The sequence below is a fragment of the Nansenia antarctica genome (genome assembly GCF_963989245.1).
Source record: "Nansenia antarctica genome assembly, chromosome: 15".
Taxonomy (NCBI): domain Eukaryota; kingdom Metazoa; phylum Chordata; class Actinopteri; order Argentiniformes; family Microstomatidae; genus Nansenia; species Nansenia antarctica.
The window spans coordinates 5583479-5603327 of NC_137685.1; the positions used below are offsets into that span (position 1 = coordinate 5583479).

The window sequence follows — 19849 nt, forward strand, 5'->3', positions numbered from 1 at the left end:
GGGTTGAACTTCAACCAGAGGGTGTCGCTGTTGTTCAGTTGTAGCCTTACCCACTGACTGGGATAGGATCATTTGTGAAATGCAAAAGTCAAAGTAGTACAGTTAGGCTACTACTTATATTCCAAAAATAAAACAATAGCTTATCTTTGGGAAAACGGTCAACGTGACATGTTAGCTCTGAATAAGAAATTGATTTATAATTCATAGTGGCCAGATGAGGTGAAGGGGGGTGTGCATCCCGGGCTCGGGGGGGGTCAGGTCACCCCCATCGGATGATTCACGTGTGGAGGCGGAGGCTCCATTTCACATTCTACTACTGGAGAACTATCTGCTGTTAGACCGCTCCAGACCGGGGGAAAGTTAACCGTTTGAAAATAACAAAGTTGAAAGTATTTATTCCAATACTTAACGCGTCGCTTAACAATGTGAAGGAAATGTCCGGGACAAGGTAGGTCCTCCGTAATTTACTGAAACATAGGTAGCGAGATAGTGAGATACGATTTACAAGATTTGCAGTAAAGCCGCTCCGGGAATTCCATACTTGGACCAACTGGAACAGGCACCGTAGACTTTACAAGGACATTGTTAGATGATTTAAATGATGTCTTTTTGAATTATTACATTTAATGTTGTGTTACAATGTAGTCTAACAGTGTAGAATATTATGATACAATTGGCTAAAAAGTTGCCTACCTGAGTGATATCCCGCGAAAGTTAATAGTGGGATAGTGGAGAAAATGGGAAACTGCAATTCAAATTCTATGTATGGATAAAACTTTGCTCTTGTGTTTATTGACTTTTAATTGCTATTTAGAAGTAAGGGGATAATTGTTTGGGATACCTTAATGGGTTTTGTATCTTATGACAAGTCTGAAAGCCATAATAGACGAACATAAAAGGTTGTTTCATTGAATTCTCCATGTGTGCTCCATGCATGGTCCTGGCAATCCGTGACGTTAGAATTATAAGGTTCTATCTCCATTTTTGTCAAAATTGAGTTTTTTACATAATCTGATCCATTAGGTGTTTATTAATGCCTGTATGGTGTTATTTTTAAAATGTTGACATTTTTGAGTTAGTAATTAATAAAATACAAAGGTTCCATCTCACAGAACATAATGGAATGTAAAAACTTTGACGCTCAATATCTCTGAACTACCCTAAACGGAGATAGAACCTTATCATTCTAAACGGAGATAGAACCTTATCATTCTAAACGGAGATAGAACCTTATCATTCTAAACGGAGATAGAACCTTATCATTCTAAGCTCCCGAATTGTCAGTCACAGCAAAGATTTCAAAAGCACCATAATCGTTGACATTATTCCCATAGGCCCACTACTGGATTCTTTTAGCAGGCCTGTTCTGTACAAAGCATAGTTTTTGACAAAAAATTGTTTTGGGGGGGGGGTGGGTTACAACTTCTTTAGACTTTTTTTGTCAGTTGGGTTGCCTTTAATTGCCAGTTTCCTCTTGTTTTCCTCTTTCCTATTTGGTAAATTGGCTCTGCTTGTCTCTTTGCTGTGGTTTACAGACCCAATAACCCAGACGGAAGACAAATGTTCTGATGTTCTGTAGCCCATTTGTTGTGCCTTTGTGTTTTGTGTTCCACTCATGTACTAGGGCAATAGGATAACATGTCTCTTTGCTTGACTTTGTTGATTCACACATTAAATTCTCCAGCATATGTTTAGTGACTTTTAAGACAGATTTGCAGTTGCTCAAGAAAGCTCTCCTTGCTTTCCTTTTGATGCTTTTAACAGATGGCTCAGTTGAAGTCTAGAAAACACACCATGATCATGTATGCTGTGGATGTACATGACATGTTCATCCCCCAAAAACATAATAGAACTATTAAAGGGAGACTTCACCCATTTAAAAAAATACATTAATTATCTCTAGCACCATCAGAGTAAACCGGAAATTTTAAATTGACATTCTAGGTGCTGTAGTAAAAAAGATAAGAGAAAAGCGTTAGGGTTAGGAAGGAAATGACCCCCCATGATGGGTAAAAACATCATTGTTTTTTAAACAATCAATTCAATATTTGCTTTACCCCCAATGAAATCATAGGGGATAAATCCCATAGGGGATTTTCTCTTATCTTTCTTACTACAGAACAGACACTGGTATGGTACAGGAGATAATGAATGTGATGTTGTAATGTGTTTGAATATGTTGGTGGTCTCAGTATTATCATTGTACTGTATCATTGTAATGTCACCCAACCCTGGTGTGTCAATGGCCTTGATATTTCAGCTGAGTGTTCCTGGTGTTTCAGAATCTTTTGATGTCTTTCATGCCCTCACTGGTGTGGAACCTTAGGGCAGCGTCGTCAACCCTTCAAAGCACCTCAGCAAAATGTCATTTATATGGCGTGGAGCATAGGGTTGACATCTCACACCAGCCCTCCTTACCCCAGCACAGCAGTATTTTACCCCTCCCTGTACAGCTGGTGGTCCTGTCCACGAGACAACGTGAGATCGGGAGCATCTGTGCGGTGTTGGGTTCTGCATAGGCACCTACTTCTCTATCCAACACTGTACGAGGGGAAAACGTCCTTGTGTAGGCAGCACAAGGTTGTCTGTAGTCATAGTCACAAGATGTCTCTGGATAATGCTAAAATCATGTCACACAACTTCTGGAAACTTTCAGAACTGAAACCACAGGAAAGTTAAATCTATGAAAAGATGTAGGGCCCCTAGGCCTATATTTAGATTGATATGGTTTTGTTATAATGAGTCCAGACGTAGAGCTTGGGAAGAACCTGACTTTTGGAATATGAGGAACAGAAACAAAACCAAGTGATCTCCACGAGCTAAGCAGAGCTCTGAAACTCACTGTCACATTGGGGTGGACAGAAATGTTCCCTTTTAACAATGCATCCTTGTTAGTGATGGCCTAAATGTAGTCTAGAATCAGAATCGTACACAAGAGTAAAATTATTTCGCTTTAGTTCCTCAATATTGACATTGCAGGATCAAGATACAGGGTCGCAATAATAAAGTAAACTAAAATAATAATAATAATAATAATAATAAAGTAATAAAGTGATGGTAGTAGCCAGTCGTACTACAACGGGTTAAATGGTAAATGGACTGCACTCATATAGCTCCTTATTCCAAAGCGCTTTACAATGCCCTCTGACTCACACATTCCCACACCAATGGCGGCAAGTTACCATGCAAGGCCCGCCCACGCATTGGGAGAAATTGGCGGTTCAGTGTCTTACCCAAGGACACCTCGATATGTGGACAGGAGGAGCCTGGGATCGAATCGCCGACCTTGCGATCATTAGACGCATTACCTCCTGAGTCACAGCTGCCCCACGTTCAATAGTGCAAATGCTGTGCAAAGAAGCATACCATAAGATAAGATACAATATAAGACACCTAACACTACCTAATTAACGTTAGTTAATTAAGTTTTCTTTTCATTTCTCACATTCTTTCAGGTCAGAGTAGGATCTGAATGTGAGCTGAGAAGAGTAGACCCACAATAGGATGTTGTCTCACTGTTTATTCTGTTGGCTCACAATGGTCTGCAGACAAAGGAGCACAGGACACTGGCATTCCTCTAGCAATGTTACCTCAGTTCAGGGCAAGACCTTCTGGGCCTAACGTGACAATGCTATGGCAGGATATCCGTCCATCAATGGCTTTGAAGATGGATCTGTTTAATTGGGCTATAGAGGGGAAGTCTGATGCATGTTGTGTCTCATTGTTTGGTGGTGTGAATTGCTTGTTTTGTGTTGTGATGGTTTAAAACATGATTCACATCAAATAGTCAAATAGTGAAAGATCACTGTCTTTTATATTGCCATTCTTTCATCCCACTGTAATTCTATTCGGCTTCTAGTACACTGACTGGTAGATCAATCGAAATGTATCTGTCCCAATCCAACCCTGACATTTCCACCATTTTACATGGGGGGATAAAGGATTAACTTTCTGATCTTAGTTTAACCGTATGTTTCTCACTGGCTTTATAGAGGGTGCATCATCATGATCACGCGATCATTAATCCTCCAATCCATCCGACATGTAGTCAGCTTGAGGTCAACTATTAAGATGCGAAGCTGCTATCAACAGTGGTCAAACTCATAATTTACACTCTAGTATTCTAAAATGGGTTTGTGTTTGATCACATCAACCCATTCCATTCCTCCAACTCCTCCTATTTAATGATGTTGTGATTAAGAACATGTTCATCTGTTTCTGTACCCTGAACCCCCGGAGAGAGGACTTCTTGCTTTTTCTTACTCTGTTCCTCCCTTGAGGCGCAGTCCAAACAGCTTAACTAGTTAGTGTGGGTCAGATCCAAGATTTGCCGTCAGCAGCCCATTTACTTGGAGGGGTTGGTGGTTGTGGGAGGGAAATCATCCGGATGCCTCTTTCCTGTGTTGTTCATTGGCCACCTCTGACCCCCCTCTCACCCCGTAACTCGGCACTGGGTTTAGACTCTGGCCTCGTTTGTCATGTCAGCAGGGGATGGTTGGGGTTGGGGGTAGTAGCAGTGGCACGACTCAAAATGCAGTTAGAGCGGCAGCCCAGCTATGTAGTTGAACACGGCCAAACTAGCAGAAAGATTTTTTGTCGGACGAGCGTCAAGCAGGTGGCTGAAGTTAACTCCTTATGGTGTTCACCCGCTACAGAAAAGCTTGTCAAGCCAAGATGTATCAAAAAAAAGTTTGGAAACGTTATTTTGGTTGATTATTCCTCCCCTTTAATAATACCAATTGGTATTGTATTTTATATCGTTGGAAAGCCTGATTAGTCACCTTTACAACGAGGTACAACTTGTAAGGATCATGCATTCGTGGAATGAGCAACACAGCTAAACGTGTGGGTAGCGGCCCAAAAATATTTGCCAAAATCCCCTATATTCTTCTGTTGGTATTCACTCTCGAGGAGTTTATATTAGTCCTAATTTGTTGGATTTCACCTCATAGGACCCTGACAAGATAAAGAATGAACAAAGAAAGCTAATGGACATTAATCACAATTACTTACATACATCCTAATCGGTTCGTTTATTCCAAGTGTTTTGGACAAGTGACCTTATTGTTCCTGGAGTTGACAGCTGGTGGTGTACTGGACAGGGAATCTGACCTGTATTTGGTCAACACAGTGATCCTCTGCTGTCCCTCTATCTCCTGCACATGCTCACTCTCGTCCAGCGGCTCTCTGACCTGATAAAGTGGCCATTTGTTCTAGAGTGGTGGGTAGTGGGGGTAGGAGGATGGGAGGAGGGTAGGAGCACAGGGCTGCTCTTGGTCAGGCTTGCCCCCGCCCCGCCCCCTATAAAAAAGGGGATTTATTGTGGTTTGTGGTTTGACCCTGTTGCTGCCTTCAGTCAGACAGTCAATGTGACTGTCCTGCTAGGCTGTGATGGGCCGGAAGTTCCCAGCATTATTGCTAATACCGCTGCATTAGTGGGAGGAAGAGCAGCATGGTGCCTTGGTGGGCAGAAACAATAGTCTCCATACAGAGACCACAGTCACAGAGCAGCGGTTCTCTCTAGTTATTTTGTAGGCGGGGTGGAAAACAACGCATCTGAAGCAACACCCAGGGAAGCACCCGACAGGAAAAAAGAATTGTAACCATTAACCAATAGCAAGGTAGGTGCGTCTTATCTCATCCTGTTGCAGTAACATTGGGTTGAGGAACTTTTAGAATGGAAAAAATTGCATGTGTTGTATTCACAAGGCAATCAAAAAAAAATCTCTTGGAATTGATCATTTTAAAGGTGGTGGAGCAACTTGAGAATTCCAACTTGAGAATTCCAATGTAATCCCCCTGCCAGTAGAAGGGGAAACTGTCTCTGGTTTTGGATTATGGCAGCTGTTGAAGGTGGTCACCCCATGTCACCTAAACATGCCGTAAGCTCCTCCCCCTCTTGAGGGGGGGGGCTTCGATTGGTTGGCAGCCCTTGTGGGAAATGGTAATGGAGACATTTCTAGCTGAATGAAGTCTGGTGGTTGATGTGACAATAGGACCCATTGTTCTCGGCCATCAGGCATTAGCGTAGGGTGCACTGCACACACATTGTAATGCATATGGTTGTGACTCATCGCAAGGACAAGCTTGTCAGCTCTGCAAGCTTTTTTTCCAGCTTCTTTCCCAGAGATCAGAGACCCCTATGGGCTTATGTAATACAAGAGTCTTTGGTAAACTGAAACAAGTTAGGATATTTTCTGACTTCTGAACTTAACTTGCCTCCCCATTGAGATGGTCCAAGCCAACAAGTGTCAGAGAGAAACAGAGAGACAGGAGTGGATTTTAGTATTGTAATACTGCTGACACTAGCAAGTGTGCACGTTCTGGAATGTCCACTTCCAGGCCAGCGCATTCTGGAATGTCCATTTTGTGCTGGACCGTTGCATTGCAAATTCACCACAGTTCCAATTATGACACGCTACATTACGATAGCACAAAAAGACAAACCAGGCCAAGTCCCTTTAAGTCATTATTTGACTCTCAATTTCAGGTTAACAACTACGGGTTAAGTCTCCAGGACACATAGCAGTCTATGCAGGGCAGGCTCCCATGTGGAGGTGACCCTGCAAAGTGGGGATATAGAGGCTCCTGGCTTCTCTCTGTCAGGCATGTGGTGTCAGGGCTTGCTGGGGGCTTAGCGTGCCTTACCTCTCTTATCCTCCTTGGCATCCTGTCGCTCCTGCCCTCTGAGCCTGAACTGTTAAGACAAGGCCAGCTTTATCATGCCTGGCATATGCTCCGTGAAAAATGACCCCTCCACTCGCTCCCAGTGTCGGAGGCGGACGTGTGAGGAATGGACATGAACAACTGCTGCTGAGCTCCCCTCTGGCAGAAGGGAGGGGTGATGGGGTAGAGGTGATAACCTGTTTGAGCAGCGAATAGCAATGACCATGCCGGCTTTTATAGCCACCCTCAGGTAGGCGCGTATGGCCTTCTTTTGAAGACTATTCATAGTCCTCTTCTACCATCACAACAACCTCCCGTCTAGAGACAAATGCCAAATGATTCACAAGCCTGGGGACAGCTCTACACACTCTACACACATATCCTTGATCACATTAAGTCATTTCCTAGTCTCACATAGGCAGTTCTGTGCCCCAAAGGCAAGAGTTCCCACATACAACCACAACTACCCTTCAGGGTGAGCCTGCAGAGGGGGATAAGTCTAAAAGGGTATCGAGCACGACTGTAGAATCAATGGGATGACAAATAAACCCATTGGGATTTTTAAGAGGTAGACAATATATACAGCTCTAGGTGCTGTAGTCAGAGAGATAAGAGAAAAGGGTTAAGGTTAGGGAGGAAATTACCCCTCATGATGGGTAAAAACATCATTGTTTTTTAAACAATCAATTCAATATTTGTTTTACCCCCAATGAAATCCCATAGGGGATTTTCTCTTATCTTTCTGACTACAGAACAGACACTGGTATGGCACTGGAGATAACGAATGTGATGTTGTAAGTAATGTATTTGAATATGTCGGTGGTATCAGTATTATCGTACTGTATCATTTTGTTATGTCACCCAACCCTGGTGTCAATGGCCTTGATATACAGCCCTCTAGAAGCCCTTTATTATTAAGCCTGATATAGGCAACCAATGGACAATGCTTTAACCCTGCCCTTAATTGTGTTGGCATGTGGATAAATGCCAACTGTTGCATGGTAGTTTATAATTCTATAATAGACTGGATTTACTGGTGCTCACAGTAGCTTGTAAGGTGTTCATTTACACACAAACACGCCAATTGTGCTGTGGGTTTATGTGACCCCTGGACCTGGTTGGGACGGTTGGAATGGGAATTGCCTAACAAAAAGAGCCAAAGAATGTCTGTGACAGGTGCACAGGCTTTTCTCTGTCATCTGAAACATGTGCACTCTCCCTCCGATTGTTCTCCCAGGCCTCGACGCGGGAGCCCGCCTGTGTCCTGTGTACAATGGTGACCCAGATGCTATGTCCCGACCAGAAACAAGGCTTAATTAGATGAACTCATAACACATACATGTATGAGGAACATGCGCTTGTCCTAAATGCCACAAATATTCTGTTTATTATCCATCTATAGACATCTGGCCGTGTCCTAGGCTTTTAATCACTTCAAATGTCCGATATTGTTTCCCCCTTGATTGTTATGTTTCTGACAGCACCTCCTCCTCATTCATTCCAATCTCGATCCCTTGTCCCTAGTACACAGTTAATGTAGAGCATTGTTGATGTAGAACTTCTTGCACGGTTCCACTCCAGTAATAGGGCTCCATAGCCACAGCACACAATGTACAAAGTTTATGGTCTGAATTACACCCAGCTACTGCAGACTCAGAGCACACGCCGTCCCATGTCTTCACTCTTGTTTTTACAATATTTAGATAAGCGCGTTGCCTAGTAGCTGTGTCTTGTATAGACTTTGAACATAATGCGTAATCATCATACAACAGAGGCCATCTGTGCTGGATTATCCCTCACTTTGCATCGAGGTGCATCATGTCACTGCCGATGTCTCGTTGACAGGCTAGGTAGGTGATCTGGATGTACTGCTTTGTCTGGTGAGTGACACATTTAAACTGTCACATTTCCCACGTCAACCTGTAAAGCAAGGTGAACAGGAAAGGGTTTTTTTCTCTCCTGTTTAGCTGTGACTTTTATAATAACACCCATTATCTGGTATACAGTATCGCCACAGCACTGCGTCTCCTGAGACACCCGCTTTCCCCTTTACTGTGTCCCCTATGACTTCTACTGCCCCCCTTGTACTGTCTCTCTGTTCTCCAATGTCTATATATTTAAAAAAAATAAACTTCCTGTTTGCCAATGGCCCCTGGCCTGAGCTAGTTTACTCTTCGTGATACGCCTGGTGGATTGATGATTCACTTGCTTAGTCAAATGTATTGATTGTAAGTCGCTTTGGAATAAGGCGTCTGCTAAATGCCAAAAATGTAAATGTAAATGTAAAAGTATCTGAGGAGAAAGGAGATTTGATGTTTTCAGATAGGACGTAGCAGGTCTGTTAAATGCATTCAGGCACTTGTTGCTGTGGCTGGCAAACAGAGCGCTAAGGTTTCCTAAATGAATGGCAACCCCTGTTCGAAACACCAGTGTGGCTTGGTTCTCAAGGGACAGGGGGCAGAGAGAATTGTCTTAGAATAGCCTGTTGTTAGCTGAGGTTAGAGGTTGCTTTATGAGAGCAGTAAATGTTAGGCTAAATGAGAGTTTAAGCTGGTCTCTGGTGCCTATTGTCTCTCTTTAACGAATTGATTTAGGGACAAACACATATAATAATACCCAGTTGTGGCTAGACGCTATCAGTGAATCACAAATGCCACGATGGCAATGGAGCGGGAAGTTGTACTTCAGCCGTTACCAGATTATCTGTGATCACATCAACGTCCACCTCCTTGCCAGCCCATTGCACTTCTGTGGTACTCTGGGGGGAAAAATACTTATTTTTAGGTTTTGGTGGAGTCAAAAGCTTGGAATTTTGTTTTGATTGAAAGCCAAAACGAAACAATGACAGAGAGACTGTGTTGTTGCCCTATTTTTAATACAATGCACTGTCCACTCCTATGTTTTTCACTGCTGGGAAAAATGCCCATTTACGCTTTGGGGTTGTTTTCAAACAATGGAGCCGATTCCTTGACCAGAATTCATTCTGTTGTTCCCTCCACTGGGAAATGGTACGTTACATCTTTTGGATATTAACTGTAAATTACCGATGATGGAAGTATTTTTTTTAGAAAGAGACCTCTGATACATGCGACTAGGAGAAACAGGATGAAGTAGAGAATGTGTTGGTCTCTTGGTCTTGGTGCAGCACTCTCTTGCACGCTCTCTGTTTGCATAGGTGTTTTTCTAGTTGACTTCACTTATTTTTAGTCATCCTAGAATAACCATGTGCCGCTGCTACAAAAATTGTCTCCTTGACCCAAATGGGAGACAAAGAGCTAGTGTCCCCTGGGAGATGAGGGAATATGTTATCAGATCAAGAGAATAAGAGCGAAATACCATCATTACAAGGCCATATTTTTCCACTTGCTCCGTCTTACTTCTCACATAGTTGGTGTATTATGTCTCTGTTTCACATAGTGTCCGTTCCAGTTTTTACTGTGGGTGACTGGTGTCAGTGTCTGGCTCAGGACTTCTCTCAGGAGGGGGTGTAACCGTAGCACTCCACTTCAAGTCTGCTTCAATTAGAATCAGTTTGTCCTGAGAGAAGTCAGGTGCCAGATCTATTGGTAACACAAGCATACGTATGTAATGAGTTAATTTTAGATGGTTAGAAAACATTTAGAGTGGAGTGTACATCACAAGAGGCAATGCAGACCGCATTCCAAACCATTTAAGCACATTTTCTAGTGAGAGCTCAACTGCCTGCCTGCGTCTGTGGGATTTGGAGAACTTCAGTTTTACTTTTAGATTTCACTCCATTCCTCCAGTCAAGCAGCAGAAAATGGCCACCGGTTTTGTTTTATTTGTCTATGGAATAACACAGTAACAACCACCAGCATCCCTATCCTGTCTCGCCAATGTTTTTCAAAAGTGTTTCTCCACTATAAATTCAAGTGGGTAATGGATGTCATGACACACTTCACAACGTTAGACATGCGTGTGGGAGGTGGCTCAAAAGTACTCCCAGAATACATCTCTCCCGAGAATTTCCGAACCCAACCGCCAGTCCATCTTCCTGCTTATCTCCGCCTGTCAACAGAATGTATGGCTCCTCTCTCCGTCTCCAACACTAACTACTATTTATTTACCCAGACGGAAAGGCCCGGAAAGGCCCTTATGCAACCACTGTACCCCACACTGCTCCTCTGGAGTTAACCGTGGCCTTCACGGCCCGACCTTTGCCCCCTGATTTCCTGTGAGAGCGTTCACGTGGCGTCGTCCTGTGCACGTGTGTTCGAGCCTCTGTATTTTCTCGCTCCCTGTTTTTTTTCTTCTTTCTCGTTACAATAATGTAATGCCAAACACATGACTTAGACATGGTGGAATCCAGCTTGAAGGGGGCTGTAAGCTTTAAGTGAATGCCTTCTTTAGGGAATTGAGAAGCAGTGGGAGGCTGAAGGGTGGGGTGTATGGGGGTGTAATTACTGCGTAGGCCTCCGGTTAACTGTCCCTTTATTTCCGAGCGTTTCCCGCCCATTAAGCTGCAGATCTATCAGCACAAGATGAGTCCTTCTTCTCCTGAGCTGTTAAAACCACCCATGGGGGGTCTCACTGCTGGATGCCTCTTTTGTCAATAGCCAGACTTGTCAACGTCAACCCCCGACATGCTCCCATCCTTCATGATACACACACACACACACACACACACACACAGTCTAGTCATTTGTATGCATTTAAGCACTGATAATGCACTAAGCCACTGATACAGATTTGCCTGTCTCATGATGAGGGTTTTAAACCACTGTAGTCATGGTGATTGCGTTCATGTGAGCCGACACTAGATGGATTCCACTAGATTGGACACACAGACAGGAATGGTGTGGAGGACTCCAGTCTGTCTGCCTGTATGTTTACCTGGCTGTGGAAGGATGACCTGGATTCCACTTTGATTATGTTGAGAGATATCAGAGAGAGACTTGTACCTGATACTTATCAGCCCATAGGAAAGAAGAGAGACGCGTGGTTAACTACCGAGCCTTATGCTGTAGCCCGATACTAAACAGCTGAAGCAATCCTCGGATCTGTCTGGGGGTCCTGGCGCTCCTCTGTGGCTATTTCTGAGGTTGGGGTTGGGGGGCTGGCTTGGCAGGAGCAAGGGTACCCACCAAATGCCCACATTTGTTCCCCGTGGCTCGTGTTAGGCACCCTGCCCACCCCCCACACACCCCTCCCTCTACCCTAGGTAGCCTGCCCTTGACAGTGTTCCAATCTGGGGGGTAGAGGGAAGAGAGATATACACTCTGTCCAGGAGGAACTAGGAATGGGACCAGACCATGGTGTGGTTGGTTCTAATGTGATGTATCCATCCCTTCTGTCCTGTTCACTTGTAGAGACTGTATCTGTTCTGCATTCAACAGGATAAGAAGAAAAGATCCATTAGAAAATCACTGATTTTATTTGTCATTTGTAATAATAGAGGACATCAAACAGGGGGCTACTTTTCTTTGGATTTTCTCGTTCTCTTTCGCACTACGTAAAGTAGAAAATCTCGCAGTTTTCACATACATTTTTATGTAATATGTAGACACTGGCACAATGCTGACGATGATGAATAGAAGGTTAAAAAGTTGGGAAGTGCCTCTTTAAGACATATCGCTAAGAAGGTGCCATGGGCAGAGGGAGTGGTTTGTTGGATCCCCCTGTGGACATATTGGACATATTGGACATATTGGACATATGCTCTTCCTAGTCGTCCTCTCCTCTCCTCAGCCCCCTACCTTGGTGCTTATTGCCCAGTAGAAGGACGTGACAGGCTGTCCTCACACATGGATTCATTGGCACACTTAAAGCTGCTCTGCATTAGGGAACTAGGATAGGAAACCCAATCTCTCTAAATGAATGAATGAATGAATGAATGAATGAATGGTCTTTATTGTCATTAATACAGTACAGGTACCATACAACTACATTTAGGAGGGGGGGCTCCCCTGGTGCTTGGAAAAAAAAATGAATTACTAAAAACAAGAGGGGAAAAGAGCTGGTTTACATAAATAAAGGCTATATCCACTATCCACTATACTATACTACTATACTATACAAATAAAACACTGTGCTGTACTCTATGCTATGCTATAAATATCCTAACATTTCCTATCTCTGAACCTTATGTACACAAGGGTTGTCATATTGCACATGGTATTATTGCACATTCATTTAAAGTGTCGCAGTTTGCAGGTTTGAAATGTTCACAGTTGTATTTCAGTATTGCACTTATGATTACAATCTAGTAGCTGCCATCAAATTGTCTAGATTGTCCAGGGCCTAGAACCTAGGTCTTTGCTGAAAGGGGTAACGTGACCCAAATCGGACAAGCCCTGTCGTCTCAAGTCTCAAGACCCTCGGTATGCGTGTATTATGTTGCTATAGACTGTAGGCCATAAAGACGAGTCGCCTCTTAAAAACCTCATTACGCATCGTCATCATTGCCTATTTTAAAACGACTTACATTTCGTGAGCTTAGAATTATAAGGTTCCATCTCCGTTTAGGGCAGTTCAGAGATATTGAGCGTCAAAGTTTTTACATTCCATTATGTTTTGTGAGATGGAACCGTTGTATTTTATTAATTACTAACTAAAAAAATGCAACATTTTAAAAATAACACCACGCAGGCATTAATAAACACCCAATGGATCAGATTATGTAAAAAAACTACATTTTGACAAAAATGGAGATCCTAGAACCTTATAATTCTAACGTCACGATTTGTATGTTCTTCTATTCATGCCATACAACATACAACGTCTCTACACCATTCTGAACGGAAATTCACTTCACAGCGCGGTCCCATTGCGTCTGAATCTGACAGGTTGCCCCCCCCCCCTTCTCAATGATGCATCGCTACTCTGTGTGTATGTGGGTCAGTCTCTCCTCTCCCTCCTCTCCTCTTGTGCTGACTTAGCTGCTAGCTAGCGCCACTCCTCCTGTCCCATCTCAGTGGCGGCGGTGCTGGGAGCAGGATGGCGCTCCTCGGGCCCGCTGGCCGCCAGGCCTCTCGTCTCGGTGCCACGCTGTGATTGGCCACCTGTCCCCCGTAGTCCGAGTGCACAAACACACAGCTACTTCCTACTGTGCCTCTGCCCACCGCAGAGATGACATCACTGCTGAACCAACACTCTGTACACACACTCAGTCACGGGGTTAGGGAACACAACACAAACATTCACACTCTCCATATGGGCATATGGGCAGTTAGCAGGGTTCTTGCTCGGATGAGCAGCACCAATGTGTGATGGTGCTTCCCTAGTGATTTCAAGTCACATGACATGACCAGATGAAGCTGTTCTTTCTTTTCCCCATTTTTGTTCTCTGTTCTCTGTCCTAACGACGTAACTTCCTGTGTCTCGTTCCCAGCGCTGATTGGGTGGAGATCCTGGAGCCGCGCTCTCGGGAGCGCATGTACGTGAACCTGGCCTCCGGCGAGTGCGGCTGGGACGCCCCGCTGGGCGCCCCCGTGCGTCAGGCCGACGCCAACCAGTGGTGGGAGCTCTTCGACCCCGCCAGCGGACGCTTCTACTACTACAACTCGACCGGGCGACGCACGGTCTGGCACCGACCCCAGGGGGGGGACATCGTGCCCCTGTCCCAGCTGCAGGCCATGAAGCGCTGCTCCGAGGCCAAGCGGGCCGGGGGAACCGGGGGAACCGGGGGGACCGGAGAGAGGCATCTCGGGATGGGGAGTATAGGGAGCCAGGGGCGCCACACCCCTCTCCCGGACCGCCAAGAGAGCCCCAGCCCCAGACCCCCGGAGGCCAGCGAGAAGGAGAGCACAGAGTCGGGGCTGGAGAACAGACCGCTGGGAGATGGAAGCACAGACGGCAGTAAGGAATCTCTGAGGTACGAAACTAAACGTCTTTTTTAGTTCGTTTTTGTTTATTTTTAGACGATCGATAGTCGATAAGAAGGACAGGGAGGGGCGCTTAGGTGGCGTAGTGGGTTAAGCGTCGACCATGTAACCGCAGGGTTCCCTGTTCGATTCCGTCCGTGGACATATCCGTGGGCATGTCATCCCTCCTCTCTCTCTCACCCGTCCTTCCTGTCTCAATCTCTACTGTCTCTGTCGTTAAAAAATATGAGTGGGACTGGCCCAGAAGGACAGGAAATTGTATCATTAGAGGATAGTTTTTCCAGGAAAAAGTAGGATAAAAAGTGATAATTATTACACCATGTATGTGACACATTGTAATAATTAGCCCTGTGTTTCCATAGCATTCTCTCTGAACCGTACTCCGTCTTTTAAGCAAATGGCTACCAAATGTGGAGACTGGGGCGGGCGGGCGGGGGGCAAGTCATATTTAAGTGCATAACTTTTTCTCTCTATCCCCCGGCGTTTGGGAGAAGGCTCCCTAAACAGTAAAGCCATTGAAAGACTCCCATCATGTGCTTCTGAGCTGTGGCACAGTCCAAACCATCGTCTCTCCTCCAGAGCCAGATTCCTGACATGCCAGTTCTGTTTCCCCTGGCCCACAGCCACCGGGGCTGTCTCAGTGCCCCCACTGTGTGCTCTGCTCTCTCCGCTGCACTACTGCTCCAACCCTCGACGCTCATTTCATTTTCCTAAAACAAACCGAGGCCCCTTGTCTGCATCAAAGATTATTGGATCTCCGGCGGACGAAAGCGAAACCATCATGAAACCAAACGTGACTGGGTTCCCCCCCCCCCCCTATGATATCTTCTCAGGGGTAGAGATTTGTGATTTGTGTTGAAAAACAAATCACACACACGAGAGGGGCATGTGAAGGAGTGTTGTCTGTTCATGTGTCACAACATGTCAGAACCACTAACATGCCAGTTAGTTCCAAACAGTTCCTAGCTGTTTCTAGAGAGTTCTCTTAGAGGGGGATCTTCAGCCATGTGGCAGACATCGCCGCGGCCAGTCGGAGGTCTCCCCTCTCTGACCCTTGACAGTGATTACGTAAGGTAGAAGGGTAACAAATTGCTCACCCCCTCGCTCTCGGAGAGGGCCCTCCTGAAAAGTCTTCTCACATTCCCTCCCTTCATGAGGGTAACTCCCATAGGGGTCCCTCACGTCTCTCTACGGTCAGCTCTAATGACTCAACGTTTCCCAGAAGTCTCTCTGTCTCCCCCAAAACAATGGGCAGCTGTGTGTCTGTGACTGGATCTGAAGAGTTTCAGACTCGCTTGAGCTCTACACCCCCCCATTTAGCCATGTAGTGGTTGTCACTGCTCTCTCTCTCTCTCTCTCTCTCTCTCTCTCTCTCTCTCTCTCTCTCTCTCTCTCTCTCTCTCTCTCTCTCTCTCTCTCTCTCACTGTCTCTCTCGTTCTCTCTCTCTCTCTGGGCGGGTAATTAGATACCACCATGCAAAAACGGGAATGTGACAAACCCAAAACTCTGTATGAAAGCAAGTTTAGTGTTTCATGTTTAGGGTCAGAGTTAGAGTTCAGACCTGTGCTCTTGTTCACCTCTGTTTGGTTTATTGATATTGACGAGGCTCAGCTGGTAGGGCTCCATAGAGGGAGACGCACAGATGTGTGTTAGTGTGTGGTGACTAAATAGTTAGGGCACATGACTGGTTGAGGTCTCAGGAAGCAACACACAGCCCTAGTTTGTTCAAGGCTTTTTGGGGGGGGAAAGTTAGGAGTGTTAGGAACTTTCTTTGTTTTTGTCATTTGTATGAGTCTGTTTTGATCATGGGGTTTTCCGACGCTACAATTCTCACGTTGGTTTGTTCCTCTATTTTTTATGCAGTATCTACTTCGGTCAAACCTTTTAAAAGGTTCCGTATTTTAAATTGAAGGTTGTGCGAATGGAGTTTTTTTTTCTCGGAAAATCATATTCACATTTGAACAGTTGGTGATCTTTTGAGAGACATTATTTCAGAGAAAACTTGACATTTCCAGTTGTTCCAATTCCAGTTTCCCTTAGTTATGTTCTATGAATAAATCTGAGGAACAGTCATAGAATATCTATCTGCCTGTTGAGTTTCCAACTGCTCACCATCTGTGTTGTTGTAGGCGCTGTTTGGTTGATTCAGCTTCCTTTCTCTGTGTGTGTGTGGGTGTTTGTGCCTGTGTGCCTGTGAGTGTGTGTGTGTGTGTGTGTAGGGGGGGGTGTACTGTGTGTGTGTCGCAATGGAGTCACACATTTGTTACTCATTGGCCAGCTCTTATCACATGTCCTGGGAATGTATTGGTGTTCTGACCTTGTGGCGCTCATCAGAGAAATACCTTAGATCCACACGTCAACATGTCCAGCACATGTAGGGTTAGGAACATGAGGGAAGCTGGTCCTGTTACACAATGATAACGGGTTGAAACCTTTGATAATTTTGCTGTGTTTGTGTGTGTGTATTAGGGGTGCAACGGTTCAGTTGGCCCACGGTTCGGTACGGTTCGGTATTTTGGGTCACGGTTTTCGGTACGGTTCGGTTCAGAAACAAACGTTCCAGACCAACTCGACCTCTGACCAAAGGCCGCGTTCGAGGCATTCACGTGGACGCTCCGGCGCTCTCAGAGCTAATTTACGAACGCGGCCAAATTTATCTTCTCGCCATAAAGCTTAAGCGTACAGTGGGCTTCCTGTATAGATTTAAATCTTGCTTTTCCTTGGCTTCCAGAAAACGTCTTGTCTCCGCCCTTTTCCTTTCACAATTGGATTATGGTGATACAGTATATAGGTTTGCTTCTCTGTCCACTTTATCCAAGCTAGACCCCCTGTATCATTCGGTTCTAAGATACATCACCAATAGTGCCTTCAGGACCCATCACTGTACACTGTATAGTCTGGTTGGATGGCCATCTCTTTCTGTCAGAAGGCTCCAACACTGGTACACTCTTGTGTTTAAAATCATCTCTGGCTTCTTACCGAATTATCTGGGCCTGAAGTTCATCCCTATACCGAGTGGCTCGGGTCTCAGGTCTCGTAGATGGCTACAATACAAGGTGCCACTTATCATGAACAATGTTGGAAGGGCAAGCTTGTCTTATTATGGCCCTTGGTCTTGGAATGACCTACAGACTACTTTTAAATTAGAGGCCCTTATTTCCATAAGTATCTTAAAGCGTAGATTAAAGGATGTGGTCACCGCTCGCTGTACCTGCTTTGGTTAGACTTCTCAATGTTTTAATCACCTTGTAAATACCCCTACCATTGTTTGTCTATTGTATTGTTGCCACTGTCTTATGTCCTGTCTTGTTATCTGAACAGTTTTTTTAAGCTACTATTTTGACCCTGTCTTGGCCAGGTCTCTCTTGTAAAAGAGGTTTTAATTTCAATGTGACTTCCTGGTAAAATAAAGGTAAAAAAAAAAAAAAAACGAAAACCGTCACGGTTCACTAGTGAATTGAGCCGTGGAACGCAAACCGTACCGTCCGTAAAAAAAACCGAGAACCGTTGCACCCCTAGTGTGTATGTGTTCGTGAATGTGTATGTGTGTTTGTGTGTGTGTGTCTCATGTGGGTTTGTGTATAAGAACGTGTGTGTGTTTGTGTATGTGTATGTGTATGTGTATGTGTGTTTGTGTGTGTGTGTCTCATGTGGGTTTGTGTATAAGAACGTGTGTGTGTTTGTGTGTGTGTGTGTGTGTGTGTGTCTTGGAAAGATGTTGGTCACTGCTTTCGTTTGTATTCACACGTGAGCATTTACGTACACATCTTTTTCTATTTATAAATAAGTGTGCATATTATATTTTAAGAAATAACTGTTACAAAAACAAACCAGAGGTGTTTGTTTGTGGATAGTAAATTATATTTGTGCTTTGCGCTTTTTGTTTCTGGGTCATGGATGGTACACATTTGTGAGTTGTACAGTAATATTGTCAGTATTCTATCTCCGTATACCTAGCTACATAGCTTTTTGAAGTTACAGGGAGACGATGAATTTGAGGGGTGAAGTTTCATGCATGTAAAGGGCACATGCCAGAGAGTAGAGAAGTGGGTCATGTCAGGGTCACAGGAGCTCTCTATTGTCCTATGGGCTGGCCCCAGGGTTATAATAAGGGACCATCACAAGAAGTGTCCCTAGGGTGAATTGTTAGGTTTCTCTTAGCGGGAAGTGAAGATATGATGAATAGTGAACAGAGCTTGCTACCAAATGTGACACAGCCCAATGAAAAGGGCTACCTGTAGGCGAAATCATTTTTCAGTTTTTTACATGTGCTTAAACTACAGATTGTAAGCTTTCAAATGATGCATCATACATTGAAATCGGAAACAAATTGAAGACGGCATGAGTATTTGAAAGTTGCTACACCGGAAATCACTAAGCACAGAAAATCCCCATCAAAGATAATGAATCCCCATCAAACAACAAGAAACGAAGTCATTGTGTTATAGATTACACTTATTTAATGAACGTAAAACTGTTCGGAAAAATAACGAGTGGGTACTTCACATCTTCGAGTTGAGTGTTAGCTAAAAAAACGAAAATTTGAAAGAAAAAAAAAAAACTTTAAAGACGAATTTGACGTCTTTCTCATTTCCGAGAGGTGTCCAGAAACACCAGGAGCAGTCACAAATTACTAGTGTGTGCCTTCTTGGCTTATTGAGCCTTTAATTATATATCGGCTCTCAAAAGACTCACGGCATTCAGATAAGAACCAAACACACTTGAAACTTGTTGTTCCAGATCGTCCACTACCTTCACATGGTGTGCAGTCTCGTGCAGAGATTCCCGTGAAATGCGATGCAGACATAGGCATGATGATCCCATGGTCTGTAGGCTCCATTCATTCTGCGCCATTACATTCTTTATGTTCACTCCGACTGGATCTGGGTTCCAACAAGTATATGTGTGTAACTGTGTAGTTATAGGTTGTTGTTTTTTTATTCTTAGCCACATTCATACACAATCATTAAATCGTTGTGACAGAGATTCCTTTCATTCTTGACACGTGTGTGCTGTATGTGTATGCTTGTACGCTGCGTTCGTATGAGGGACAGAGAGTTTCAAGACAGTTCTGTTTGGGGGCTTCCCTGTTCCCTTTAAAAACAGTTTTTTAAGAACTGGAAGATTTCAAACGTCCCCCTGTCAGCCCAGAAAATTAAACCAAATGTAAATATATATATTATATTTTCTTAGTCATCACATGTGCCCAACTATCTCTGAGTCATATCAGCCCAGACAATAAAACCAAATGTAAATATATACAGTATATGTATATTTTCTTAGTCATCACATGTGCTGCCCACTGCCCAAGTGTCTCTGAGTCATCGAAGAGAAATCA

The 19849-nt window shown here is 44.3% G+C and overlaps 1 protein-coding gene across 1 annotated transcript in view; it reads left to right on the forward strand.

The window, feature by feature from the left end:
- Window positions 1-355: 355 nt before the first annotated feature.
- The window catches only part of arhgap46a (Rho GTPase activating protein 46a), a 39960-nt gene continuing 20466 nt past the window's right edge, over window positions 356-19849 (forward strand). The window contains exons 1-2 of the mRNA XM_080545464.1: window positions 356-448; window positions 14018-14500. Coding sequence (XP_080401590.1) covers window positions 435-448; window positions 14018-14500 — 497 coding nt within the window. The 5' untranslated portion in view covers window positions 356-434. The remainder of the gene's footprint in view (window positions 449-14017; window positions 14501-19849) is intronic.